This window comes from Microcebus murinus, chromosome X (genome assembly GCF_040939455.1).
Source record: "Microcebus murinus isolate Inina chromosome X, M.murinus_Inina_mat1.0, whole genome shotgun sequence".
Taxonomy (NCBI): Eukaryota; Metazoa; Chordata; class Mammalia; order Primates; family Cheirogaleidae; genus Microcebus; species Microcebus murinus.
Genome location: NC_134136.1, coordinates 90968840 through 90992985, shown reverse-complemented (window position 1 = coordinate 90992985; position 24146 = coordinate 90968840). Strand labels below are relative to the sequence as shown.

The 24146-nt window shown below is 39.7% G+C and overlaps 1 protein-coding gene across 7 annotated transcripts in view; it reads left to right on the top strand.

The window, feature by feature from the left end:
* ASB11 (ankyrin repeat and SOCS box containing 11) overlaps positions 1 to 21512 on the top strand; it is a 30580-nt gene extending 9068 nt beyond the window's left edge. For all 7 annotated transcript variants that reach the window (XM_075999489.1, XM_075999483.1, XM_075999484.1 and 4 more), the window contains 6 exons: positions 1545 to 1624; positions 6382 to 6489; positions 9263 to 9413; positions 13269 to 13403; positions 15252 to 15443; positions 20942 to 21512. In XM_075999489.1, the coding sequence (XP_075855604.1) occupies positions 1545 to 1624; positions 6382 to 6489; positions 9263 to 9413; positions 13269 to 13403; positions 15252 to 15443; positions 20942 to 21066 (791 nt within the window). In that variant the 3' untranslated portion in view covers positions 21067 to 21512. The remainder of the gene's footprint in view (positions 1 to 1544; positions 1625 to 6381; positions 6490 to 9262; positions 9414 to 13268; positions 13404 to 15251; positions 15444 to 20941) is intronic.
* The last annotated feature ends 2634 nt before the right edge of the window (positions 21513 to 24146 follow it).

The following is a 24146-nucleotide window of genomic DNA, read 5'->3' as shown; positions in this document are numbered from 1 at the left end:
ACATATTGAAAATCAGATTTTTGTACCAGTTGCTACAATATCAATCCAACCTGTAGGGTTTATTCAAGCTTTCCCCATTTTTATAACCCAAAGGGTTAGAGAAAATACATTGAGTTTAAATGTAGAAAGAGGACTTATTGAAATGTTTATAACTCTGGTTTTCATCCATTGGAAAAATTTACTCTTTCCTTAAGGCCTTGAGTTATTTTAAGTTTACACAATTCCATCTTTGGTGGGATTTTCATTTTGCCATGTTTATAGGTATGGAAACCCTGAGTTCTTAACATCATCAGGATTACCTAGAAGAAGTTGAGAAGAGGGGCCTTTTGTGTTAAATCCAATTTGAATTACATTCTACTCAGTGTGTAGAGAGCATAGTCATCATTTGAAAAATGCCCACATTTTGCAAACTGGAGTAGGTTTTCTTCCAAAACAAATGACTTCTCTTTGGGATGTTTAATAGAGGGTTACTTCTCAAATGGCCATTTAAGCGGGTTAGTTCAAGCAATTATAAGAAAAATCTGTTTGTAAGGCAGTTCTGAGGCTGTTCCTTGGAGTGCTACCCTGCTGTGCCTACTTATTAGTCATAAACTGGAGCACCTCACATGTCTGGAGCACCTACCATCATGGCTATGTTTTATTGGCCTACTTAGAGAACAAAGCACTTGCCAAATACTAGATTACTATAACTTCATTTTATAGATAAGGAAATTGAGGCTCAAATAATTTTGGTAACTTGCTGATTTGGGCAGAGAAGGTCATCAAAGTACGCAGTCTGGCTCCACTGGCCCCATGCTCAGCCATCACACTAAAATGCCCATAACAAAGCTGTTTAGGAAAAAACTTTTGACCCCAGGCTTGGGGTCAACTGTTTCTCCAAGGAATGCTGGTTTAGGTTTTCTCAGCATACAATGCTAAAAAATATGCTTATATCTAAATTTCCTTTTTAAAATCTATCTAGACATATTGAAAATCAGATTTTTGTACCAGTTGCTACAATATCAATCAATATTCAATCATCTGAAAAATGACATTCTGCATTATATTAATAGTAGATATACTTCATTATCAAATGAAACAGAAACAACTGCCTAGAAAATTTGGGGAGAAAACCATTTTCCCTGGTCCCTTAGAGTCTACTTCATAGTACACAGGCCATTGAGTCTTTGGGATGGAGGTGGGAGGCAGGGGAAGGATAAAAATATGGAAACACATTGACCTGCTTTGCCCTTCATTTTGCCTTATTTAGAGTTATAGGATTCAAGCACCGGGCACTATATATTTGAACGAAATCTATTGCTCGTTAAAGCTGCCTCCAAAAAGCCAGAGAGATTGACTGTTCCCCTTCTCAGCACACATCACCAAACTAATGGGCTTTACATTCAGTAGCCTGTCACCCTGAAAGTGGTTGATGAGAGAGCCTGACGCATAGTACCTGCTTCCCTCTTCTTCCCCCAAATCTCCCCTCAGAGTGGGTGGGCAGAATGAATAAGCTGCAGAAAGAATTCTCTAGACCTTGACTCTGAGCTTGATTTGTATTTCAGACTGCTGGGCTGATCGATCTCCACTTCATGAAGCTGCGGCTCAGGGACGCTTACTGGCCCTTAAAACTCTAATCGCACAAGTAAGTGAACTGAAGACTGGATCCTTTGTGCGTCTGCTGTGATCAGGCATCATTCTTTATTAGCTTTGGCTATAGCAGAGGTCTTGCTCACTTCAGCCATCCCAGCACTGCCATTCTAGGCATATATATCCTCTCGCACCTCACCATTCATTACTTCTGCCTCTCTTTTCCTGGGGAGCTGCCTCATTTTCTGCCCAGTTCCCTCTTTCTCCTTCTGGGCCTTCCTTCGAGTTTCCCTGTGAGGGATCCTGGAGGATGTCCTCAAATTTATGTTGCACCAACTCACCTCAAACTCTTAGCTTGTGCCTTAGCAACAACAGTCTTTTTTTTTTTTTTTTTTTGAGACAGAGTCTCACTCTGTTGCCTGGGCTAGAGTGCCGTGGCATCAGCCTAGCTCACAGCAACCTCAAACTCCTGGGCTCAAGCGATCCTCCTGCCTCAGCCTCCCGAGTTGCTGGGACTACAGGCATGCACAACCATGCCTTGTTAATTTTTTCTATATATTTTTAGTTGGCCAATTAATGTCTTTCTATTTTTAGTAGAGACGGGGTCTCGCTCTTGCTCAGGCTGGTTTCAAACTCCTGACCTTGAGCAATCCTCTTGTCTCGGCCTCCCAGAGTGCTAGGATTACGGGTGTGAGCCACCACGCCCGGCTGCAACAACAGTGTTGAAGTTGCATTAGTCAGCTATCACTGTGTAACAAATTACCTCAAAGCATAGTAGCCATAAACAACAAACACTTCAATTTTCATGGTTTCTCTGGGCCAAGGAGCAGCTTAGCTGGGTGGTTCTAGCTTAGGGTCTCTCACAGGCTGCCAAGTGTCAGTTGAGGCTGCAGTCATCTTGTGGCTTAACTGGCAGGGGATCTGTTTTCAAACTTATTTCTGTGGCTGTTGGCAAACCTCAATTTCTTGCCACATGGGCCTCTCCACAGGGCTGCGTCATGAGATGGCAGCTGGCTTCCCTCAGAGAGAGTGTGAGGGAGTGCCTAAGAGGGAAATCCCAGTTGTTTTATAACCTAATCTCCAGTGACATCCTGTCACTTCTGTCATTTTCTAATTATTAGATGTGAGTCAGTAAGTCCAGCTCACACTGAAGGAGAAGGGATTACACAAGTAAGCCAATACCAGGAATCGGGGATTACTGGGCGCCATCTTAGAGGCCACCCACCCCAATGATACAATATTTTAAGAGTCAGCATTAAAATAGGTTGAAAAATGGGTAAATCTTACTCCTTAGGGAAGATTCATTCAAGTCTTTGTTATGAAGGCTACTTTATTTGTATTTATGACTATATTTCCAGAACCTTGGACAATGAATACAGGTCCCGTAAATATTTGTTAAGTGAATGAAAGAAAGCACACAAGCTCCATTTGTATTGTTTGTTTTAGAGTCTCCATGTATACAGAGAAGGTGAGTCATTATGTCTTTTTGCCACATCCTAGCAATTACCTAACCTGGTTTCCTTTCCATTTTGAATTTAAACAGCTCAGTGCACTGCTCTGCGAGTGTATGCATGCACATGTGCTCTTAATTTTGTAATTTATTTTTTACTTTCTCTTTTACGAGTTGTGTTACTTCTTAAGAAAGTAGAAGCAAAAGGAAATGACTATTGCTGACAATAATCAAACCTGACAATGATTGTACCTGATTTTATCACTTCTTTGTTTTGAAGCAATTTAAATTTGTTCTGATTTAATTATTTTTAAAATGTAATATGGTCACGTAGTTCAAAAATTAAAATGTTATAAAAAGGTACACAGTGAAAAGTCTTGCATCTACCTCTTCCTTCTCAGCCTCCCACCTCAATACTTTTATTAGTATTTCAAGTAACCTTTTTATTTTGGGATAATTTTAAAGAAGAGTTGCAAACACAGTACAGAGAGTTCCCATATACTCTGTACGCTTCACCCAACTTCTCCTAATGTTGACATACCCATGGTACATTAGTCAAAAAGAAGAAATTAACATTGATGTGGTACTATTAACTAAACTGCATATTGTTGGGATTTCACCAGTTTTTTCCACTAATATCCTTTTTCTGTTTCAGGATCCAATTCAGGATCCCAGTTGCATTGAACACTTATTTATTTATTTATGAATGAATGAATGACCGACTCGCTCTGTTGCCTGGGCTAGAGTGCTATGGTGTCAGCCTAGCTCATTGCAACCTCAAACTCCTGGGATCAAGCAATCCTCCTGCCTCAGCCTCCTGAGTAGCTAGGACTACAGGCATATGCCACCATGCCTGGCTAATTTTTTCTATATATTTTTAGTTGTCTACCTAATTTCTTTCTATTTTTTTTAGTAGAGACGGGGTCTCGCTGTTGCTCAGGCTGGTCTCGAACTCCTGAGCTCAAACGATCTGCCCACCTTGGCCTCCCAGAGTGCTAGGATTACAGGTGTGAGCCACCACGCCTGGCCTGAGCACATATTTATTCTTAACTATATACTTCAGAAACATGTTAGCTTCAGTAGTGTGATCAAATGTGTAAGGAACATTCTTTATAGAAAAGTTCAACCTTTTCTGGTTACATTTCCACTTATTCACCCATATACACTAGTTGAAAATGTATTATTCGGCTTTATTTTTTTTTTTTTACTTTATTCTACGTTTAGATAGCGTGGTAAATGTGAGCAAAACATTAAACCAATGTGAGCAAATTGCTTTAAAACATTAAACCAAGGTTCAGGAACTCTTGTTTATACTGCCAGCTGTCACTGACAGGTGGGGAGCCCCAAGTCTTATAAAGAATTTGAACTTTCTGCTTCTCTATTTTATCATGCACAATTAGGGTGATCCACTGTAGATGGTCTTTCAGGCCTGTCCAGCATTCCAGGGATTCTTAGATTTTTGCACCTTATAATTTTTTTTTAGCACACTTCTGCCACCTTGTGGACTGATCTGCTTTTCTGTTTTTTTTTTTTTTTGTTTTTTTTTTTTTGTTTGTTTGTTTTTTTTGATACAGAGTCTTGCTGTGTTACCCTGGCTAGAGAGCAGTGCTGTTATCATAGCTCACAGCAACCTCAAATTCCTGGGCTCAGGCGATCCTCCTGCCTCAGTTTCCTGAGTAGCTGAGACTATAGGCGTGCACCATGACACCCGGATAATTTTTCTGTGTTTAGTAGAGACAGGGTCTTGGTCTTGCTCAGGCTGGTCTCGAACTTCTGAGCTCAAGGGATCCTCCCACCTCGGCCTCCCAGAGTGCTAGGATTATAGCCATGAGCCACCGTACCCGTCCTGTTTATTTTTTCTTTTTATTGTTCTTCTCATTTTCTTAAAAGGCTTTTCTAACTGTATTAGATGCCCAGTTTGAAATATGTAGCACAACTCTAGAGTAATGATGTCATATTCAGGACATAAAAATAGACAGGACTCAGGAGACATGGAAAGTCCCTATGATGGGACAGACAAATCTCAGCTACTGACCACAGCAGGGATGCAGCCAGCATTATGGAGGTCTGCCAGTAGGCGGTGGGTGTATAGGTTGCAGTTTAGGATTCAGAGTCATGGCACCAGGTTTTGGAAGCTTTCAGCAGATCAGTTACAAGGCAGGACCCGGCTGGGAAGGACAGACCAGGGGTCCTTTTACAAATAGAAAGTGATAATCATGGGAGGGAAACAGTAAGAGCCAAGTTATCAAAATCAGTGCATGAAGTCAGAGTCGTCCAGCAGCTAGGCTGACCTTGTCGTCTGTCACATGGACTCCAGGACGAGGAGGGCAGAGCACGGCAGTGTGGGGAGGAGAAATGTGTTAGGACAGGGCAGAGACACTCATAGCTCGGTGAGGAAATGAAGGTTAGGAGAAGCCCTAACCCTGGCCCCAGATACTGAGACTTCAGAGACCTCTGTGTGCAGTGAAGGCGTGGCCAAAGCAGTGCTGCTACTATACAGCGCGATAAAGGAGTGCTGGCTACTTACTTTCTACTCTTAAGCCTGAGGGGCCCCCTCTCTTCTAGATCCAGTTCTACTTCTTGAACATCCATGCAGTCCATCACCTACACCTCATAGCCACCGCTATTTACACCCACCATGGTTCTTCTTGCTTCAGTCTTGCAACTTTATTCCTGCAATCAACCCTCCATGCTACCAGTGGACTTCTCCTAAAACAGCTAATCCATTAGCTCCAGACTTTCTATAGCCTAACAGACTTCATAGGTGCCTCATTCCCTCTAAGACACTCACTCCCTGCTTGGAAATCAAGGCCTTTTATGATCTGGATCCAGCCACACTTCCTGTTACTTTAGGCATTTGCATCTTGTGTTCTTTCTTAATGGCAGATCCTTTCTTTGCTTTCCTAGCTTCAAACTTTTTATGCTTCAAGCCTTTGCTAAAATACTACCTCATTTGCCAGGTTTTTTTTTTTTTTTTTTTAACTCCTTAAGCCAGATTCGAGGATATTCCATCTCCCAAATAAAGTTTGAACATGCTTCCAGGATAGCAATATTCTTGCTCTTTTGGTTTTCATTTCTGCCTCCCCATAGGCTCTGGAAGGAGAGAGACCCATGTCCTAAGTTTTGAAGAACCAGGCCCTAGCACATTTCCTAGCTCAGAATGCTGAACAAGCATTTGCTGAGTAAATGAATGTGAGGTTCCCACACTGTGTTTAGACTCCTTCGGTCATAACCTCTACTTTTCTCTATATGGTGCTAATATTACATACACAGACCGTGAACACTTCAGAAACATGTTGAACAGCATTGCTTTCATGGCTATCGGTAACGAAGCATTTAACTCTCTTCTCTCCAAATGATAGGGTGTCAATGTGAACCTGGTGACAATTAACCGGGTCTCTTCTCTCCACGAGGCGTGCCTTGGAGGTCACGTGGCCTGTGCTAAAGCCTTATTGGAAAATGGTGCACATGTGAGTACTGCCACTGCCCATGTGGTTCTGTCTGCACAGCTGTGTCTACTAACATCTTAAGAGACTTCCAGCCTGCTTACTCACTGTGGGTAGGGGGTGGGCTGGTCCCATCCACGCACATATCTATCATTCAGGTTTGCTGCTTTTTTTTTTTTTGGGATTCAAAACCAAGATTTTATTATGGATAATTATACAAATGTCTACCATATATTGGTTGACTAGGGCAGTTACAATGCTTAGGAGTTTCCTTACAAAGGCCCTTCGGAGATGTATTGTTACCATCATTTTATTTATTTATTTATTTTTAATTTCAGCATATTATGGGGGTACAAATTTTAAGGTTTCAAATAATACCTTCCCCCCCCCCACAAGTCTGAGCTTCAAACGTGACCATCCCTCAGACGGTGCACGTCTCACTCATTATGTATGTATATACCCGGCCCCCCTCTCCCCTCCCACCCGCCCAATACCCAATTAATGTAGTTCCTATGTGTCCACTTAGGTGCTGCTCAGTTAATACCAGTTTGCTGGTGAGTATATGTGGTGCTTGTTTTTCCATTCTTGGAGTTTTCCATACTCCATATGGAAAATACTGGATACTTATTTCAATACCTTAAACCAACAATTATTTTTATTGAGCAAAATTATCAAAATAAATGATCTTTTAATAAATAATACACTGGAAAAAACCCACAAAATTAAAATTTATCTTATTTTGAACTTATATCCTAACTTTTTCCAAAGAGTGACTGAGGTGCTATATATAATATAAACATCAGAACAGAATTATAAAATTACAACTTCTGAAAAAAAAAATCTCAATGGCACCTGCATTTAGTTACCAGGTGTTGTTTTCTTGCTAATTTTGTTGTTTAACTCAGTCCTTGCTGTCTTCATTTTATGAACTGCAGTGTTTTTAAGTGCTTAAATATGATTTTCTTTGTGTTTTATAGAAAAGTTAGGTTTCTATGTGTAGAACTAATATAAAGGCTTTTTTTGCAAAAGTAATTCTTCTGATGCCATCATGCCCAGGCATTTCCATTAGGCAGTGCTTCTTTAAGTTACCACTTAGTCAGCTAAGGGGTGATGATGAGGGCGAGGCTTTGTGAGGGCCATTTCCTTTCAAGCTAAATGACTGGAGTCCCAGGCAGACTGCTGGCAGGAAATGATAAACAATCTCAGGTCAGAGAGATTTTGTGAGGGACAAAGAGAAAAATAAGTCATAGTTTCTTGTCTTTGTCAGTTTTATAAGGGAACAGCCAATAAATACTTTATCATACCATTTAACATTTAAATCAGAATGAGAAAAGGAATAAGAGAAAGATAGTCAGTCAGTAGAGCCCCCTCATAACTGGAGGTTTCAGGATCACCACAAACTCAATGCAAATAGTGCTTAGCATGTTCTTCCCTCTGGGACCTGCTTCTCATCTTAGGTTCCCAATTTTAGAGACCAGGTAAAACATCCTCCTGGTCTCCCAAGTTCCAAACCTGGAAGTCATCCTATTTCCTCCATTTCCCCATCTAGTTCATCACAAAATCCTGCTAATTTTACTTCCTACATATTTCTCTATCCTTTCCTTTGTTCTGCTTCCATAGTGATCTAAAGCATTCATTATTATATCAAAATGATCTCTTCCTGTTTGTCTTCCCTAATAGAATTCAACCTATCCAAGGAGAGGCAATTGTCTTACTATTGTTTCCAAAACATTGGCATCTAGTAGGTGCTCCATGTACGTTTGCTGACATGAACTAAGAGAGAAACATAAGAAATCACATAAGATGACGACTTTCTAGACTGAGGATGAGGATAATATGTAGTAAAACACGAATTAAACTGGTTCTACCAAATATTTTTAGTAAAAACGTAAGTAGGATAGAAATCCCTAGTGTACGGATTTACACACATTTTCCCCATCTGTCTGTTTCTGCCATCTTAGCATCTTATCTTTAACTTTCTAAACTAATGGGAGTTATATTGGAACCATGGAGACAAATCATTTTTGTTTCTGAAGCAAGGTAATTTATTAGAGTCCTGATTATCACACACATCTTCCATTAGTTGTTGAGGCAAAATGGTTTGACATCAAACCCCCATTATCCTACATTTCAGTCATATCGGAGCCTTTCCACCAGAATGCCATGATCCTAGATGTTCTTTCCAATCTGTTGTTAATACTCAAAGATGTCTCCTAGCCCTGATGGTTCTCACATGTCTCCCACATCCCTAGAAGTTACTGAGGATGGTTGGAGACACTATATTGATGCCTATTTTCTACGTGCCTTTGGCTTGGCCATCATATCTTTAGGAGTGACAGCTGGCATGTATAATTGGTATGGATTACAGTGGATTAGAGAGGAGAATTAGGGCAAGAAAGATAGTGGAACTATGGGGAATTGCCGAGGAGATTTTTTGCAAACATAGATTTGGGGACCATATGCTAGCTGATTTCTCTAGTACTTTTGGTTCCTGCCATGTTTGCACATGATTGGGAGGGGTAGTCACGTCTTATTAGTGGAAAATGGAAATAGATGTTGTTGCAAATGTTTATTTAGTGCTTACTGGGTACCAGGCAATGTTTTAAGTGTTTACCATATAGTAACTCACTTGATCCACCCCAAAACCACATGAGGTTTCATACTATTACTGTAAATGAGTTCCCTTGCTCATTCACCAGCATGGTAAATTTCTCCAGTCAGATACATAGGAGTACGCACTTGGAGATGGTGAGAATGAAACAGCAAATCCTCTGGGTCTCTTTTTGCCCATCATTAGGTCAATGGAGTGACGGTTCACGGAGCCACACCCCTCTTCAATGCTTGCTGTAGTGGCAGTGCTGCGTGTGTCAATGTACTGCTGGAGTTTGGAGCCCAGGCCCAGCTCGAGGTGCACCTGGCTTCACCCATCCATGAGGCAGTGAAGAGAGGTAAACAAGCCACCACAATGCACACAAAACACTGATGAGCCAGTCTGCATCAATCAATGGTCTAGTGTTAGTTATGCAACGGTTGCCTGGATCTTCCTCACTAATAAAATATGTGTGGCTTAGAAATCCCACAGTAGTAACTTGAACTTGTAAATCTTTAGGAAGTACCACTGTGGCATGAAACAGATCTTCTTATAACCTGAGAATGTCTTACTGTCTCAGACGTCCCATTTCCTGGGGACAGTTTCTTAGCAGACCTTTCCCGAGCCCCTTTGCTGGTGTTTTATTGGCAGCTTGTGCAGCCAAGATAGCAGTTGTGATTTCCGTGAATTGTGCTGTGCTTATGTCTCTGTCCTTAGTAGACAAGAACAGTTCATCCCCCAAAGCCCATAAAACACCAACCACTAAGCTAAAATAAATTATGAAAGTGTCTAAAAGCCAAGGCTGATACTATCTCTAATGGAACAGTAAATGTAATTGTCCACAACAAGTAATACACTCTAAATGTACTGATGACTTCAAGGTCATAGTTTTTGAAAACAATAAGTTGCAACTTTACAGAACATGGCATTGGAAATCTTGAAGTTGACCTAGACTCTTGTATTGTCAGTTACTTTTGAAATGAGGGGAAACAGTAAATTTAAGGAATTTAAAAACTATAGGCGCAGATTAGACATGAACAAGAAGATGCCATTGAAAGAACAAGGGCATTTGTCCAAGGTCACACCTGAAGAGCAATATTTTGGTGATTCCCAGTGGTGGAGTTATTCTCTTATATCAAAATCAGATACAATGGAGAAGTTAAAACACTCTAGAATAGTTATCTTTGCTGGTGTCATTGGGGATGAAAGTTTTTATTTCAAAAGGGAACAATGAAAGATTTGCCCTAGGTTACTAAACATGTCACTTGGTAATTTTTTTTCTAGTGGATTACTTTAAATGATACAAAAGACTCAAATCTCAGTGTATCTATGTCTTCAATGTCCTAAATGTATTTAATAAGTATTTATTGATATTAGTCATTTCCCAAACATCAAGTAAGTCCTTTAAATTGTAATGAGCTATTTTGGAAATGACATGAAAGTCTTTTAAAAAAATTTTAATATTGATTTGGTGTAAAACTTAATGTTATTTGTATTTCTATCCAAATGTTTAAATATGGATAAATGCTGGGAATGGTTTGAATTACTTAGGTAATTCTGCAGTGCTTGGCTGATTATATATGGATGTTTGGTTTCTATGTGCCTGTAAAACATATATATGCTTATCATAAACATAGAATTCATGTGTCTCTATTTTTTTTCTGTATTATAAAAGCATGCTAAGGATCAACATCCACAGAATGGAAAAATTATTAGCAAATTCATTAGTTTATATACTGTTACATTAATGCTAATCATTTAACTTTATATATTCATTTTTTGGAACTGCCTTTTATTAGGTTATTAAATATGACATGTCTGATTCCCTTAAGTGCTAAGTTTGACAGTTGATATCTCTGACATTTCACTTTGACACTTCTTGTTTTATTTGTGAAGGTACACTCAGTCTTTCAAATGCATGGTTTGGCTTGTGATTATCTTCACTTTTTTTAGAGCAATTTTTGTGAAACTATGGTTAAGTAAAAAATTTGTGTTATTTTCAAATATGAGTTCTGCTGTGGAACCAATGCAGTGCAGACAGCTAGAAATATCAATGAAGTGTTTGAGAAGGACGTGGCTAATGAACACACAATATATAGATGGTTTGAGAAGTTCTGTTCTGGTGATTTTAATCTTGAAAATGAGCCACATGGGCGACCTGAGACCAAGGTGGATAATGATGAGCTGAAAGCTCTAACGGAAATGAATTCATCTCAACCTAGGCATGAATTAGCAGCAAGGTTTGACATTACTATTCCAACAATATTGGACCACTTGAAACAAATCAGCAAGGTAAAGAAGCTGGATGGGTACCACATGAATTAAACGAGCATCGGCAGAGAAATTGTCTCAAAGCTTCCCTTTCTTTGCTGTAATGACATAAAGGTGAACCATTTCTACACTATATGGACGTGTGATGAAACATGGATTCTTTTTGACAATCACAAGTGTTCAGCACAATGGTTGGATAAAGATGAAGTGCTGAAACATGATCTATAACCGAATATTCATCAACAAAAGCTAATAGTGTCTGTTTGGTGGTCCAGCACTGTTATTATCCACTACAGCTTCATGAAATCTGGTCAATTAATGGCAGTGCATATCTACTGCAAGCAATTGGAGGAAATAATGAGGAGGTTTGCAATTAGGCAGCCGAGATTGGTCAAAAGACATAGGCCAATCCTCTTGCAAGACAGTGTTGGACCTCATGTCACACAAACAATGCTGCTCCAACTATAGAAACTGAACTTGGAAACTCTGTCATCCACCATATTCACCAGACCTTGCACCAACTGACTACCATTTCTTCCAGGCTTTGGACCACTTCTTGCAAGAAAAAAATATTAAATTCTCAACAAGCTGTGGAAAACACCTTTTGTGATTTCATCGCCACTCTCTCTCCAGGCTTCTTCACTGACTGCCCCACATCCAAGCTGGGCCCCGGAGGGCCGTGGCCCAACCACGGCCGCAGCAACCCTCCAGCCCAAGTGGCTGAGGTCTGCTAGGGCCCAACTGCGCCCATCTGGGCCGAGCCTGTCCCCAGCTTCCTGGACTGTCCCAGCCCGCAGTTCCATTGGGTGCAAGGGCCCCCTCTATATTCATTTTTAAAACTTCCTGAGAATATTTGACTCGAACTAGGCTCAATTACTTGTTCTTCAAAAAGAAAGACAAGAATTATGCAAAAATACTTATTAGATACTTGATATTTGTCAAGCAATTTTAGATACTAACTAGGTATTATTTCTGGATTCTTAGAGCTTTAAACCTCTGTGAACAGGCTGAGTCATAGTCTGAGTCAATACCTTGACATATAATGCTATAATCCAGGTTTAATATTTACTTATGTGAACAAATAATTTGAATTCACAGACTCTTAGCTTGTATATTTTAATACCTATTTGTACTCAATCCAGAATTTGTGATAAATCAGGCAGGTCTCGGATGAAGCTTGCTTTTAGGTTATCTATAAAGAAGAGGTTGGTAAATTAATTAGTGATGATAAGATTTTTTTAGGGAAACATTTAAAACTTCAAAGAGAACTAACTCTTTGCAAGCTCCCATCAAGCATTCCCTCCTGAACAAAGCATTAATATGCTGCAAATTAATCATGTCTATCTCTTCATTGGGCAAACTCTCGAAGGAGAATGCTTGCTTACATAGTTCTTGTTAGCGACTGAATTTGAAAGTGTATTTAAATATGTTCTATACTTGAGACTTTTTATTCATTCTCATAGGTGTCTTTCAGGCTGACCAAAATAAGGTTGCAGGCCATACATCCAATCTCACATGCATGGGTGAAGAAGAGGATGAGAGATTTGTAATGGAGAGGGGACAGGGTTCCTTTGGGTGTCAGCACTGGCTTTTCAGAGTAGTAATAGGGTCAGTCATTTACCCTTGCGATCTCATCACTTCCATTTGTAAAAAGGTGGCTTCATTCCAGAGAGTGATTTCAACTGTGCTCCTTGAAGCCCTCAGTTTAGTTGGTGTTATCTCAGGGGCTGCAAGCAGGAATATGGGTTGGGGAACATGCTCCTCTTTAGATTGGTTTTATTGTGGGAGTTTCTACCTAAGATTGCCAAAACAAAGATTTTTTTTCCTACTACAAAAAGAGTTCTAGGTTATTTGTAAAACCCATTTCAGAGAACCGATCCTAGAATTCTGTGAATATTCAATATGTCCCTTACTTGAGTGAGGTGATCTTGTGTTCCACCAGGTCACAGAGAGTGCATGGAGATTCTGCTGGCAAATAATGTTAACATTGACCAAGAGGTGCCTCAGCTCGGAACCCCCCTGTATGTGGCCTGCACCTACCAGAGGGTAGACTGTGTGAAGAAACTTCTGGAATTAGGTAATTTCCAGATCCAGAAATCTTTTCCTGAAAAGAATCTGTTAACATTGTTGGTTTTCTACAACTTCAAAGATAAAATTCTTGTCAGTCTGGAAAAAATTCTGATAGCATATGATGTTGGAATGCTAAAAGCAGAAGTTCTTCAGAGAAACAAATGTCTATATTTCGCAGTTCTGCTTCTTTTGATGTTGGCTCCATTTACCTGGTATTGTTCTCCCTGGTGGTCTCAAGATGGCTGCCAGCAACACCTGGGTTTATAGCCCTCCTCATCCATACACAGTAAGAAAAGAGCATTGGCTGTTTGTGAGTCACATGCCCATCTCTGAACCACATCATGTTGGCTGAGGGAATACAATAGGGTGATGGGTTTAGGCCTAGATTTCAGCCTACTCTACAGTTATTAGGCTTCACTGGAAATAGGAACTGGGAATTGCAAGAGGGTGGTTCCCTGGAGGGAAATTGAGGTGTGGTTACCAGGAAGATGCTGGACAGTAAAAACAACAGCCATTTGCCACAGACTATTTTACATCTATCCTGCTAAGTTATTTGGTCATTTTTTAAAAAATTCTAAAAGGCATACATAGAAACTGAGAGTCCAGGGAAAAGCAAAATATCTTGAAACTCTTATTTGGTTAAAGATTCAACGGAGTTAGCCCCTGACTAAAAAAAAAAAAAAAAAAAAAAAAAAAAAAATGGAGGTTGTAGTAAGAAAATTTAGTTGAGAATTTTTATCTTCAAGAAGTTTTTTGTCTTTTTCATTCCTCATTATTTATTATTCTCTATAGTAAGTTCAGAAATCTTTTTTTTTCTTGAGTCCCAGATAATATAAATACTAAATAAATTTAGATTTATCTTTTGCCAAAAAACATAACTACGTAACAGGGGTCTCAAATATTTTATTTTGTATGTCACACTGTTTGTATGAAAAAGCAAGTAAAGCACTTAAATATGAAGGAAAATATTTAAACTCATTTTTCTCATTAAAATATTTTAAAATGAGGCCGGGCGCGGTGGCTCACGCTTGTAATCCTAGCACTCTGGGAGGCCGAGGCGGGCGGATTGCTCAAAGTCAGGAGTTCAAAACCAGCCTGAGCGAGACCCTGTCTCTACTATAAAAAAAAATAGAAAGAAATTAATTGGCCAACTAATATATATATAAAAATTAGCCGGGCATGGTGGCACGTGCCTGTAGTCCCAGCTACTCGGGAGGCTGAGGCAGTAGGATTGCTTAAGCCCAGGAGTTTGAGGTTGCTGTGAGCTAGGCTGACGCCACGGCACTCACTCTAGCCTGAGCAAACAAAGCAAGACTCTGTCTCAAAAAAAAAATATAGGCCGGGCGCTGTGGCTCACGCCTGTAATCCTAGCTCTTGGGAGGCCGAGGCGGGCGGATTGCTCAAGGTCAGGAGTTCAAAACCAGCCTGAGCAAGAGCGAGACCCCGTCTCTACTATAAATAGAAAGAAATTAATTGGCCAACTGATATACATATAAAAAATTAGCCGGGCATGGTGGCGCATGCCTGTAGTCCCAGCTACCCGGGAGGCTGAGGCAGAAGGATCACTCGAGCCCAGGAGTTTGAGGTTGCTGTGAGCTAGGACGCCACGGCACTCACTCTAGCCTGGGCAACAAAGCGAGACTCTGTCTCAAAAAAAAAAAAAAAAAAAAAAAAATATATATATATATATATATATATATATATTTTAAAATGGTCTTAGTAGGCATTGCAGAGGTTCTAGGCTTAAGTCATATTTTCAAAGATTTGTCAAATATGTCATAGCACTGCACGTTTGTGGCTCTTCGTGTTTTACATTAACATTCCATGTTGAAATGTGGCCATGTCTTTTGTTAAGGAGCCAGTATTGATCACGGCCAATGGCTGGACACCCCCCTGCACGCCGCAGCGAGGCAGTCCAGCGTGGAGGTCATCCACCTGCTGACCGACTATGGGGCTAACCTGAAGCTCAGAAATGCTCAGGGCAAACGTGCACTTGATCTGGCGGCTCCAAAAAGCAGTGTGGAGCAGGCACTTCTGCTCTGTGAAGGTAACCAAGGGCTGGGTGTCTTATCCCCTTCCATAAACACACTATCTCTCCCTCCTGTCTCATCCCTAGCATTTTGTCCTTTTCTTTTTCTTTTTAATTGACGGTGGCATAGTGGGAGGTGGCAAGGCTTGCCATCATTGACATGACCTCAGGGATTTTACATGTTGTGGTTTTAAGTATTCACTTATAACCAAAGGGCATTTACATACAACCCGAGTGTTGCCTTGTATTTTCCATAACAAGGAAATAACCAGCAAGGCTTGTTTTTACCGTGAAAATGTTGAACTGCCACATCTATCTGGGCATAAGCACACGATTGAACAAACTTAAACTCTGCTTTGTAATATCGGGAGGCAATCCAAGTGCAAATTCGAAAGACTTGTGTTAGAGGAGGTGAAGGGACATAGGGTATGTATTTCAAAAACCCGACTAAATAGTGAGGTTATTTGCCTGTTCTCCAGAATGGGAGTAGGTGGGTTCGCCTTTCTCATTGCCGCAGTTCCAATTCCACCATGGGCATTAACAGCAACTTATAGATGCCAGAGGAAAAAGGTGAGCTTCTCAAATGCTTCATATCCAAAATTTGAAAGACAATCATATTATATCCCTACAGAGAACATTTTCTGAGCCTATATTGATCATTTGTATGCTTGGGAGAATATTAAAGATCATTGTAATTATTTAGTTTTACATGTGCCAGGCACCGAGCTAAATTTGAAAGAGATTAATCTCACTGAATTTTTAAAACTGTAAAGCAGCAAGAACTTTATACAGTAGTAGCTGATGCTATGCATAGACAGATTGGCTAGCAGAAGGTCACACAGCTACTCAGAAGTAGAACTAGGTCAGATTTTAACCGACCTGTCTGACCCCAGAATGTACACTGTTAATGTGACAAGGCCCCAATCTTGAATCTTCTAAAATGGTTTCCAGTGGGGAGAGGTCTCATTTCACTCACCAGTTACATTTAGTGAAACCGCCCCCATATCTTAAGTGGAATGCTTGGTTTAATCATTTTAGGAACAGTCTCTCTAAATCAGTGCTTCTTAAGCTTTAACACGCATATCAGTCACCTGGGGATTTCCTTGAAATGCAGATTCTGATGCATAAGATCTGGGGTGAGGCCCGAGACTGTGCACATCTCGCAGGCTCCCAGGTGCTGCTGCTGCTGCTGGTCTAAGGACCACACTTTGGGAACCACTGGTCTAGATTATTTCCTATAGTCTAGATCATTAATGATTGCTCTTTGATTTGAATCTCCACCAGAAGAATTATGATCTTCCTTACCAGATCCCAGTTTGGAAATATCAGGTACTTTCCAACCGTTAGCTGAGAATATAGCTTATAGCAATTTTCACATTTCCTGTTTTCTTCCATCAAAAATGTTTCCAGATCTAGGATTTGCATTCCATATAAGCAAGCTCCTCTGTCCTTTGTCATCATAAATATAGCCACTCGCTCTAGAAGGATGAATACTAGATACATCAGAATTCACTCTGGCATCTGAACTTCTCTCGACAAACTGGACAATTTGCCTGCATTACAGTTTTTTCATAGGAGATTAAGTTGGACAACAGGTAGAGACACTTTCCATTGTCACTTCCCAAGATTTTAACTAACGATGATTCTTTGGTCCTCCAGGTAGCTTTCTATCACACGGATGCTCTTGGCAGTGTCAATTCAAATGTCACCTGGCTATTTGTACATGCAGTTTACCATTTTTCATGGAGTATAAGATGATGTTACAGTAGGATTTTCTTGAAAAGGAAAACTTTGTACAGGCCAGCAATTAAATCTAATTGAGGAGATCTTTGTTGATACAGTCAGGTTAGAAAATAATGGAATATTATGAATGTCTCTATATAGCTAGCATTCCAGCCAAAAGCTCATTCATCCTATCCAACCATATTTTAGACTCTCATCAGCTTGTTTTCCTTAAGGATTCAAAGCCACTCAAAGCCATGGGCATGATGACTCCATAAGATTTCATGACACTGAGGTTCAGGGTAACCAAGTGAGTTGAGTTCTTTCTGTAGATCTCTATTGAGTTGGGATCTTGCAAGAATGGAGAGCCCCTCCAGGTGTGAGTTGGGATGCAGTCAGCACCACCTCATGAGTATCTTGAGCCAGGAAGTCCAGGAAGACTTTGAGGGGTGAGCATCTGGCCCCTGGTACATTTCTTAACACTGCCTCTGTGACCACATGGGTGCAGCTTCCTGCTGATATCTTCTCTGCAATTGTCCCCTGTTCTGCAGCTCTGCCTTGGAATCCTGCATACTCAGTACTTCTATTTGCATGTTTTCCTAGGCCCATTTGCATGTTTCACTTTCATGGGCACATGCAACACATCAATGAGGTGCATTCCCTTTAGACCTCACATGTCATTCCTAACGTGCCTCTAATTCTTCAATATTGGTAATATAAATGCCATTGGAAGATCAACCCAAAGAAATACATCCCCTTCGAAGGGGCTTATCAGGATCCTCTGTCTGTGTTTAGTGTCTGCTACCTCATTATATGATTCCTATATAGATCAAGCTTTTCTTCTGCTTTTAAAAAGTTTTGGCCTTGGGTAGTATAGACATTTTAACAATGTTGATTCTGCCAACCCACGAGCATGGTATGGTCTTCCACCTGTTTATATCCTCTGCTATTTCCTTCTTCAGTGTTTCATAGTTCTCCCAGTAGAGGTCTTTTACCTCCTAGTTAAATATATTCCTAGGTGCTTTATTTTCTTTGTTGCTATTTTGAAGGGAATCAAGTCTTTGATTTGATTCTCACTTTGTTGTTGGCGTATATGAATGCCTCTGATTTGTGTGTATCGATTTGGTATCCTGAGACTTTACTGAATTCATTTATCAATTCAAGGAGTCTCTTGGTTGAATCCTTGGGGTTTTCTAGATATAATATCATATCATCAGCAAAGAGTAAGAGTTTGATCTCTTTTGCTCCCATTTGGACACCCTGAATTCCGCTCTTGTCTGATTGCTATAGCAAGAACTTCTAGCACTATGTTGAATCGAAGTGGAGATAGTGGGCAACCTTGCCTTGTTCCAGTTCTAAGTGGGAATGCTTTCAATTTTTCCCCATTCAGTATGCTGTTGTCTGTGGGTTTGTCATATATGGCTTGTATCATTTTTAGGTAAGCCCTGTCCATGCCTATTTTGGTAAGTGTTCTTATCATAAAAGGGTGTTGAATTTTGTCAAATGCTTTTTCTGTGTCTATTGAAAGGATCATATGGTCTTTGTTTTTGCTTCTGTTTATATGGTGAATTACATCCCTATTAAAATACCAACATAATTTTTCACAGATATACAAAAAATAATTTTATGCTTCGTATGGAACTAGAGAAGACCCCGTATAGCAAAAGCAATCCTAGGCAATAAAAACAAAATGGGAGCTATCAATTTACCAGACTTCAAACTATACTACAAGGCTATAGTAATTAAAACAGCTTTTGACTGGCACAAGAACAGGGACATTGACCAGTGGAATAGAACAGAGAACCCAGATATAAAACCATCCTCATTTAGCCATCTAATATTTGACAAAGCAGATAAAAACATACACTGGGGAAAAGAATCCTTATTCAATAAATGGTGCTGGGAAAACTGGATAGCCACATATAGAAGACTGAAACAGGATCCACACTTTTCACCTCTCACAAAAATCAACTCACGATGGGTAACAGACTTAAACCTTAGGTGTTGAAACTATTAGAATTCTAGAGGAAAACATTGGAAATACTCTTCTAGACGTTGGCCTAGGCAAAGAATTTATGAAGAAGGCCCCAAAGGCAATCACAGCAACAATAAAAATAAACAAATGGGACTTGATCAAATTAAAAAGCTTCTGCACAGCCAAAGAAACTGTCATGAGAGCAACAGACAACCCACAGAATGGGAGAAAATTTTCGCAAGCTACACATCTGATAAGGGTCTGATAACTAGAATCTATTTAGAACTCGGGAAAATCAGCAAGGAAAAATCAAACAACCCTATCAAAAAGTGGGCAAAAGGGCCAGGCGCAATGGCTCACGCCTGTAATCCTAGCTCTCTGGGAGGCCGAGGCGGGCAGATTGCTCAAGGTCAGGAGTTCGAAATCAACCTGAGCAAGAGCGAGACCCCGTCTCTACTATAAATAGAAAGAAATTAATTGGCCAACTAATATATATAGAAAAAATGAGCTGGGCATCGTGGCGCATGCTGTAGTCCCAGCTACTCGGGAGGCTGAGGCAGTAGGATTGCTTGAGCCCAGGAGTTTGAGGTTGCTGTGAGCTAGGCTGACGCCACGGCACTCACTCTAGCCTGGGCAACAAAGTGAGACTCTGTCTCAAAAAAAAAAAAAAAAAAGTGGGCAAAGGACATGAACAGAACTTTTCAAAAGAAGACAGAATAATGGACAATAAACATATCAAAAAATGCTCAACATCTCTAATCATCAGGGAAATGCAAATCAAAACCACAATGATATATCACTTATCGCCAGTGAGAATGGCCTTTGTTAACAAGTCCCAAAACAATAAATGTTGGCGTGGATGTGGAAAGATAGGAACACTCCTACATTGCTGGTAGGACTGCAAACTAGTTCAACCTCTGTGGAAAGCAATATGGAAATACCTTAAAGCGATACAAGTGGATCTACCATTTGATCCAGCAATCCTATTACTGAGCATCTACCCAAAAGAACAAAAGTCACTCTATGAAAAAGACACCTGCACTCGAATGTTTATAGCAGTACAATTCACAATAGCAAAGATGTGGAAACAACCCAAGTGCCCATCAGTACATGAGTGGATTAATAAAATGTGGTATATGTATACCATGGAGTACTATTCAGCTCTAAGAAACAACGGTGATATAGTACCTCTTGTATTTTCCTGGATAGAGCTGGAACCCATTCTATTAAGTGAAGTATCCCAAGAATTGAAAAATAAGCACCACATGTACTCACTAGCAAATTGATATTAACTGATCAACACCTAAGTAGACATACAGGAATAACATTTATCGGGTGTTGAGCAGGTGGGGGGGGGAGGGGATGGGTATATACACACATAATGAGTGTGATGTGCACCATCTGCGGGATGGACACGCTTGAAGCTCTGACTTGAGGGGGGAGGGGGGACAAGGGCAATATATGTAACCTTAACATTTGTACCCCCATAATATGCTGAAAAGAAAAAACCCCAAAATCATTTGACCATATATGTGAGGCTTATTTCTGGGCTCTCAATTCTATTCCATTGGTCTGTATGTCCGTCTTTACACAAGTGATCACTCTTAATATCCTTTTAGAATGACTCTGATGTTCGGCCTCCCAGATTAAATGTCTTCCACTTGAATCTGTTTCCATACCTGCTCTTCCAAAAGACTTTACACTGCTTGAAAAAAAATTATAAAAAGTTTTGGCCTCTTCTAGTTTTCTGATCTCCCATTTCTACCCACCACCCCACCCCACCAATATGAAGTTCACACCATTTTTATTCCTCCTACAGGCCCGGCTACTCTTTCCCAGCTCTGCCGCCTCTGTGTCCGGAAGTGCCTGGGCCGAGCATGTCATCAAGCTGTCCACAAGCTATGTCTGCCAGAGCCACTCGAAAGATTCCTCCTATACCAATAATCCCAACTGCTCCTGAAAAAAATCCTTGGAAATAGGTTGTTGTCTGTTGTACCCAGGGTACCTAGTGTAGATGTGTAGTAGCTAGACTCTCAATATCTTCAAACACGCTCAGACAGTTAGAGTCAATCCCTGATAATCGGGAATACTTGAGGAGTGGAAACTCCTGGGTAATTTAATGTTCTTACCACTCAAGGGACAATTAGAAACCTTTTGGTTTTTACTTCTTTTTGTTAAGAAACCTTAAAAACCCATGAAGTAGAGTGAAAATGATAGGCTATTTTTTGATGATTCAGGATCTTCCCATACCTAAGGGTCAACATATCATGTAGACACATGTAAATTCAGGTGGATAAGATTATAATGAATGTTCTAAGACATGTTCCTGATTTAGTTCCTCACTTCTGCCCCATTTTCCTTCCTTGAATAAATTTCTCCTATAATTTTAATTTCTCTGTCTTTGTGTATGTGTGTGCTATATATATATATATATAGCTATATATGTGAAGCTATATATATATACATATATATATATATATATACACACACACACACACACACACACACATACATACATACACACAGAGAAAACTAAATACTTCAAAAACATGACAGTTGATTGAGGCTTCCAGTTACTGAGGTCTTGGTTGATAAGAGAGACTTTGGAAGAGATTAGCTTACCCAGATGTTGGGATCCATTGACCATCACTTCTGATATGAAATGCTTTTCTTCAGATAAGCAGTTCCAGGATTGAGCAACACTGGGTAACCCAAACAACCTGAGCCCATAGGCACTGTCTGATGCATGTTGCAACCCAAGCATTGGCTTATTTTCAAAGTCAAGATCTTAAAGAGTTTTTGAAATAATGACATGTACATGCCAGCCATCAGGTGGCCTCAATTTTGGATCAATATATTTTTCTGTGGATAGGGGCCCCATATAAGCACAAAGATGTATAAAAAGAGCTTTCTCTTCCTTTTTTCTTATCTCCTCCTCCTTCTTCCCATCTCTTTCCCCTTCTGCCTTTCTTCCTCCCCTCCTCTTTTCCCTTCCTCTCCTGGGTGAATTTAGAACATGGGAACTGGATAGACTTATAATTATTGTAAGTATTACTGTCATGGTTCAGTGACTATAGTAATATTAGCTTCATTATAATTATTGTAAGTATTAACTGTCATGGTTCAGTGACTATAATAATATTAGCTTCTAAAATGAAAATTCTCTCTCAGATGATCCTAAGATTCTTTCCAAACATGTATTTTTCTTCCGTTTTTCTAGACCTTTGGTTCCCAACTGGGGACAATTTTGCCCCAGCCCCACCAGGACATTTGGCAATGTCTGCAGACATTTTTGGTTGCCAACAACTGGGGGAGGGGTGATACTGACAGAGGGTGGAGGCCAGGGATACAGCTAATTACCCTACAATGCACAGGGCACCTCACAACAGAGAATTATCAGGTCGAAAATGTCAGTAGTGCTGAGGTTAAGAAACACTGCCCTAAACCTGTGCTACTCAATACGATAGCTGTGAGCTCCATACAGCTATTGAGCTCTGGAATCGTGGCTAGGCTGAATTAAAGTGTGCTGTAAGTATAAAATGCACATCACATTTTGAGGATTCAGTACAAAAAGAATGTGAAGTGTCTTATTAATAACTTTTGATGTTATATTTTATTTTTTTGAGCAAACTCCATACTATTTTCCATAATGGCTGTACTAATTTACATTCCCACCAACAGTGTATATGACTTCTCTTTTCTCCACATCTTCACCAGCATTTGTTATTTTTTGTCTTTAAAAAATTTTGTTTATAGTCTGGGTTTCACTCTGTCACCCAGGCTGGAGTGTAGTGGCACAATCATAGCTGACTGCAACATCGAACTCCTGAGCTCAAGGAGCTACCTCAGCCTCCTGATTAGCAGGGACTACAGGTGCCACCAGCACACTCAGCTAAATATTTCTGTCTTTTTGATAAAAGCCATTCTAACTGGGGTGAGATGATATCTCATTGTGGTTTTGATTTGCATTTCCCTGATGATTAATGATATAGAGCATTTTTTTCATATACTTGGCCATTTGTCTTTTTCTGAGAAATGTCTATTCAGATTCTTTGCCGATTTTTAAAGCAGATTATTTGTTTTTTGCTGTTTGAGTATGATCCAGCAATCTCACTCCTGGGTATATATCTAAAAGAAAGGAAATCAGTAGGTCAAAGAGATATTTTCTGCACCCCCATGTTTATTGCAGCACTATTCGTAACAGCCAAGATATGGAATCAACCTAAGTGCCTATCAACAGATGAATGGATATATGCACAATGGAATATTATTCAGCCTTATAAAAGAAGGAAACTCTGTCATTTGTGGTAACATGGATGAGCCTAGAGGACATTATGTTAAGTGAAATAAGCCAGGCACAGAAAGATAAACACCATATATTCTCACTCATATATGGGAAATAAAAAAAAATGAACTTACAGAAGTAGCGAGTAGAATTATGCTTATTAGAGGTTGAGAAGCATAGAGGGGAGGGGAAAATAGGGAGAGGTTGGCTAACAGATACAAAATTATAGTTAGGAGAAATAAATTCTAGTGTTCTATAGCACCATAGGGTAAATATAATGCATTATATATTTTCAAAAAGGTAGAAGAGAGGATTTTAAATGTTCACACCAAAAAGAAATGATGAATGTTTGAGGTGATGGATATGCTAATTACCCTGCTTTGATCATTACCCATTGTATACATGTATTGAAATATCACTCTGCACCCACCAAATATGTATAATTATTACATGTCAACTAAAAATAAAAGACCAAAATAACTTTTGATGTTGATTACACACTGAAATGATAATATTTTGGCTATATTAGGTTAAATAAAATATATTATTAAAATTGATTTTACTTGCTTCTTGTTTACTTTTTTAGTGTGACTACTACAATAACATTTTAAATTACACATGTGGCTCACACTATATTTCTATTAGCACTGCTCTAGATTTTTTTCTCTAATTTTTACAACTTTGGAATATCTAATAATCTTAATTAGTTAACTATCTGGGGGAAAATGGTTAAATTCTT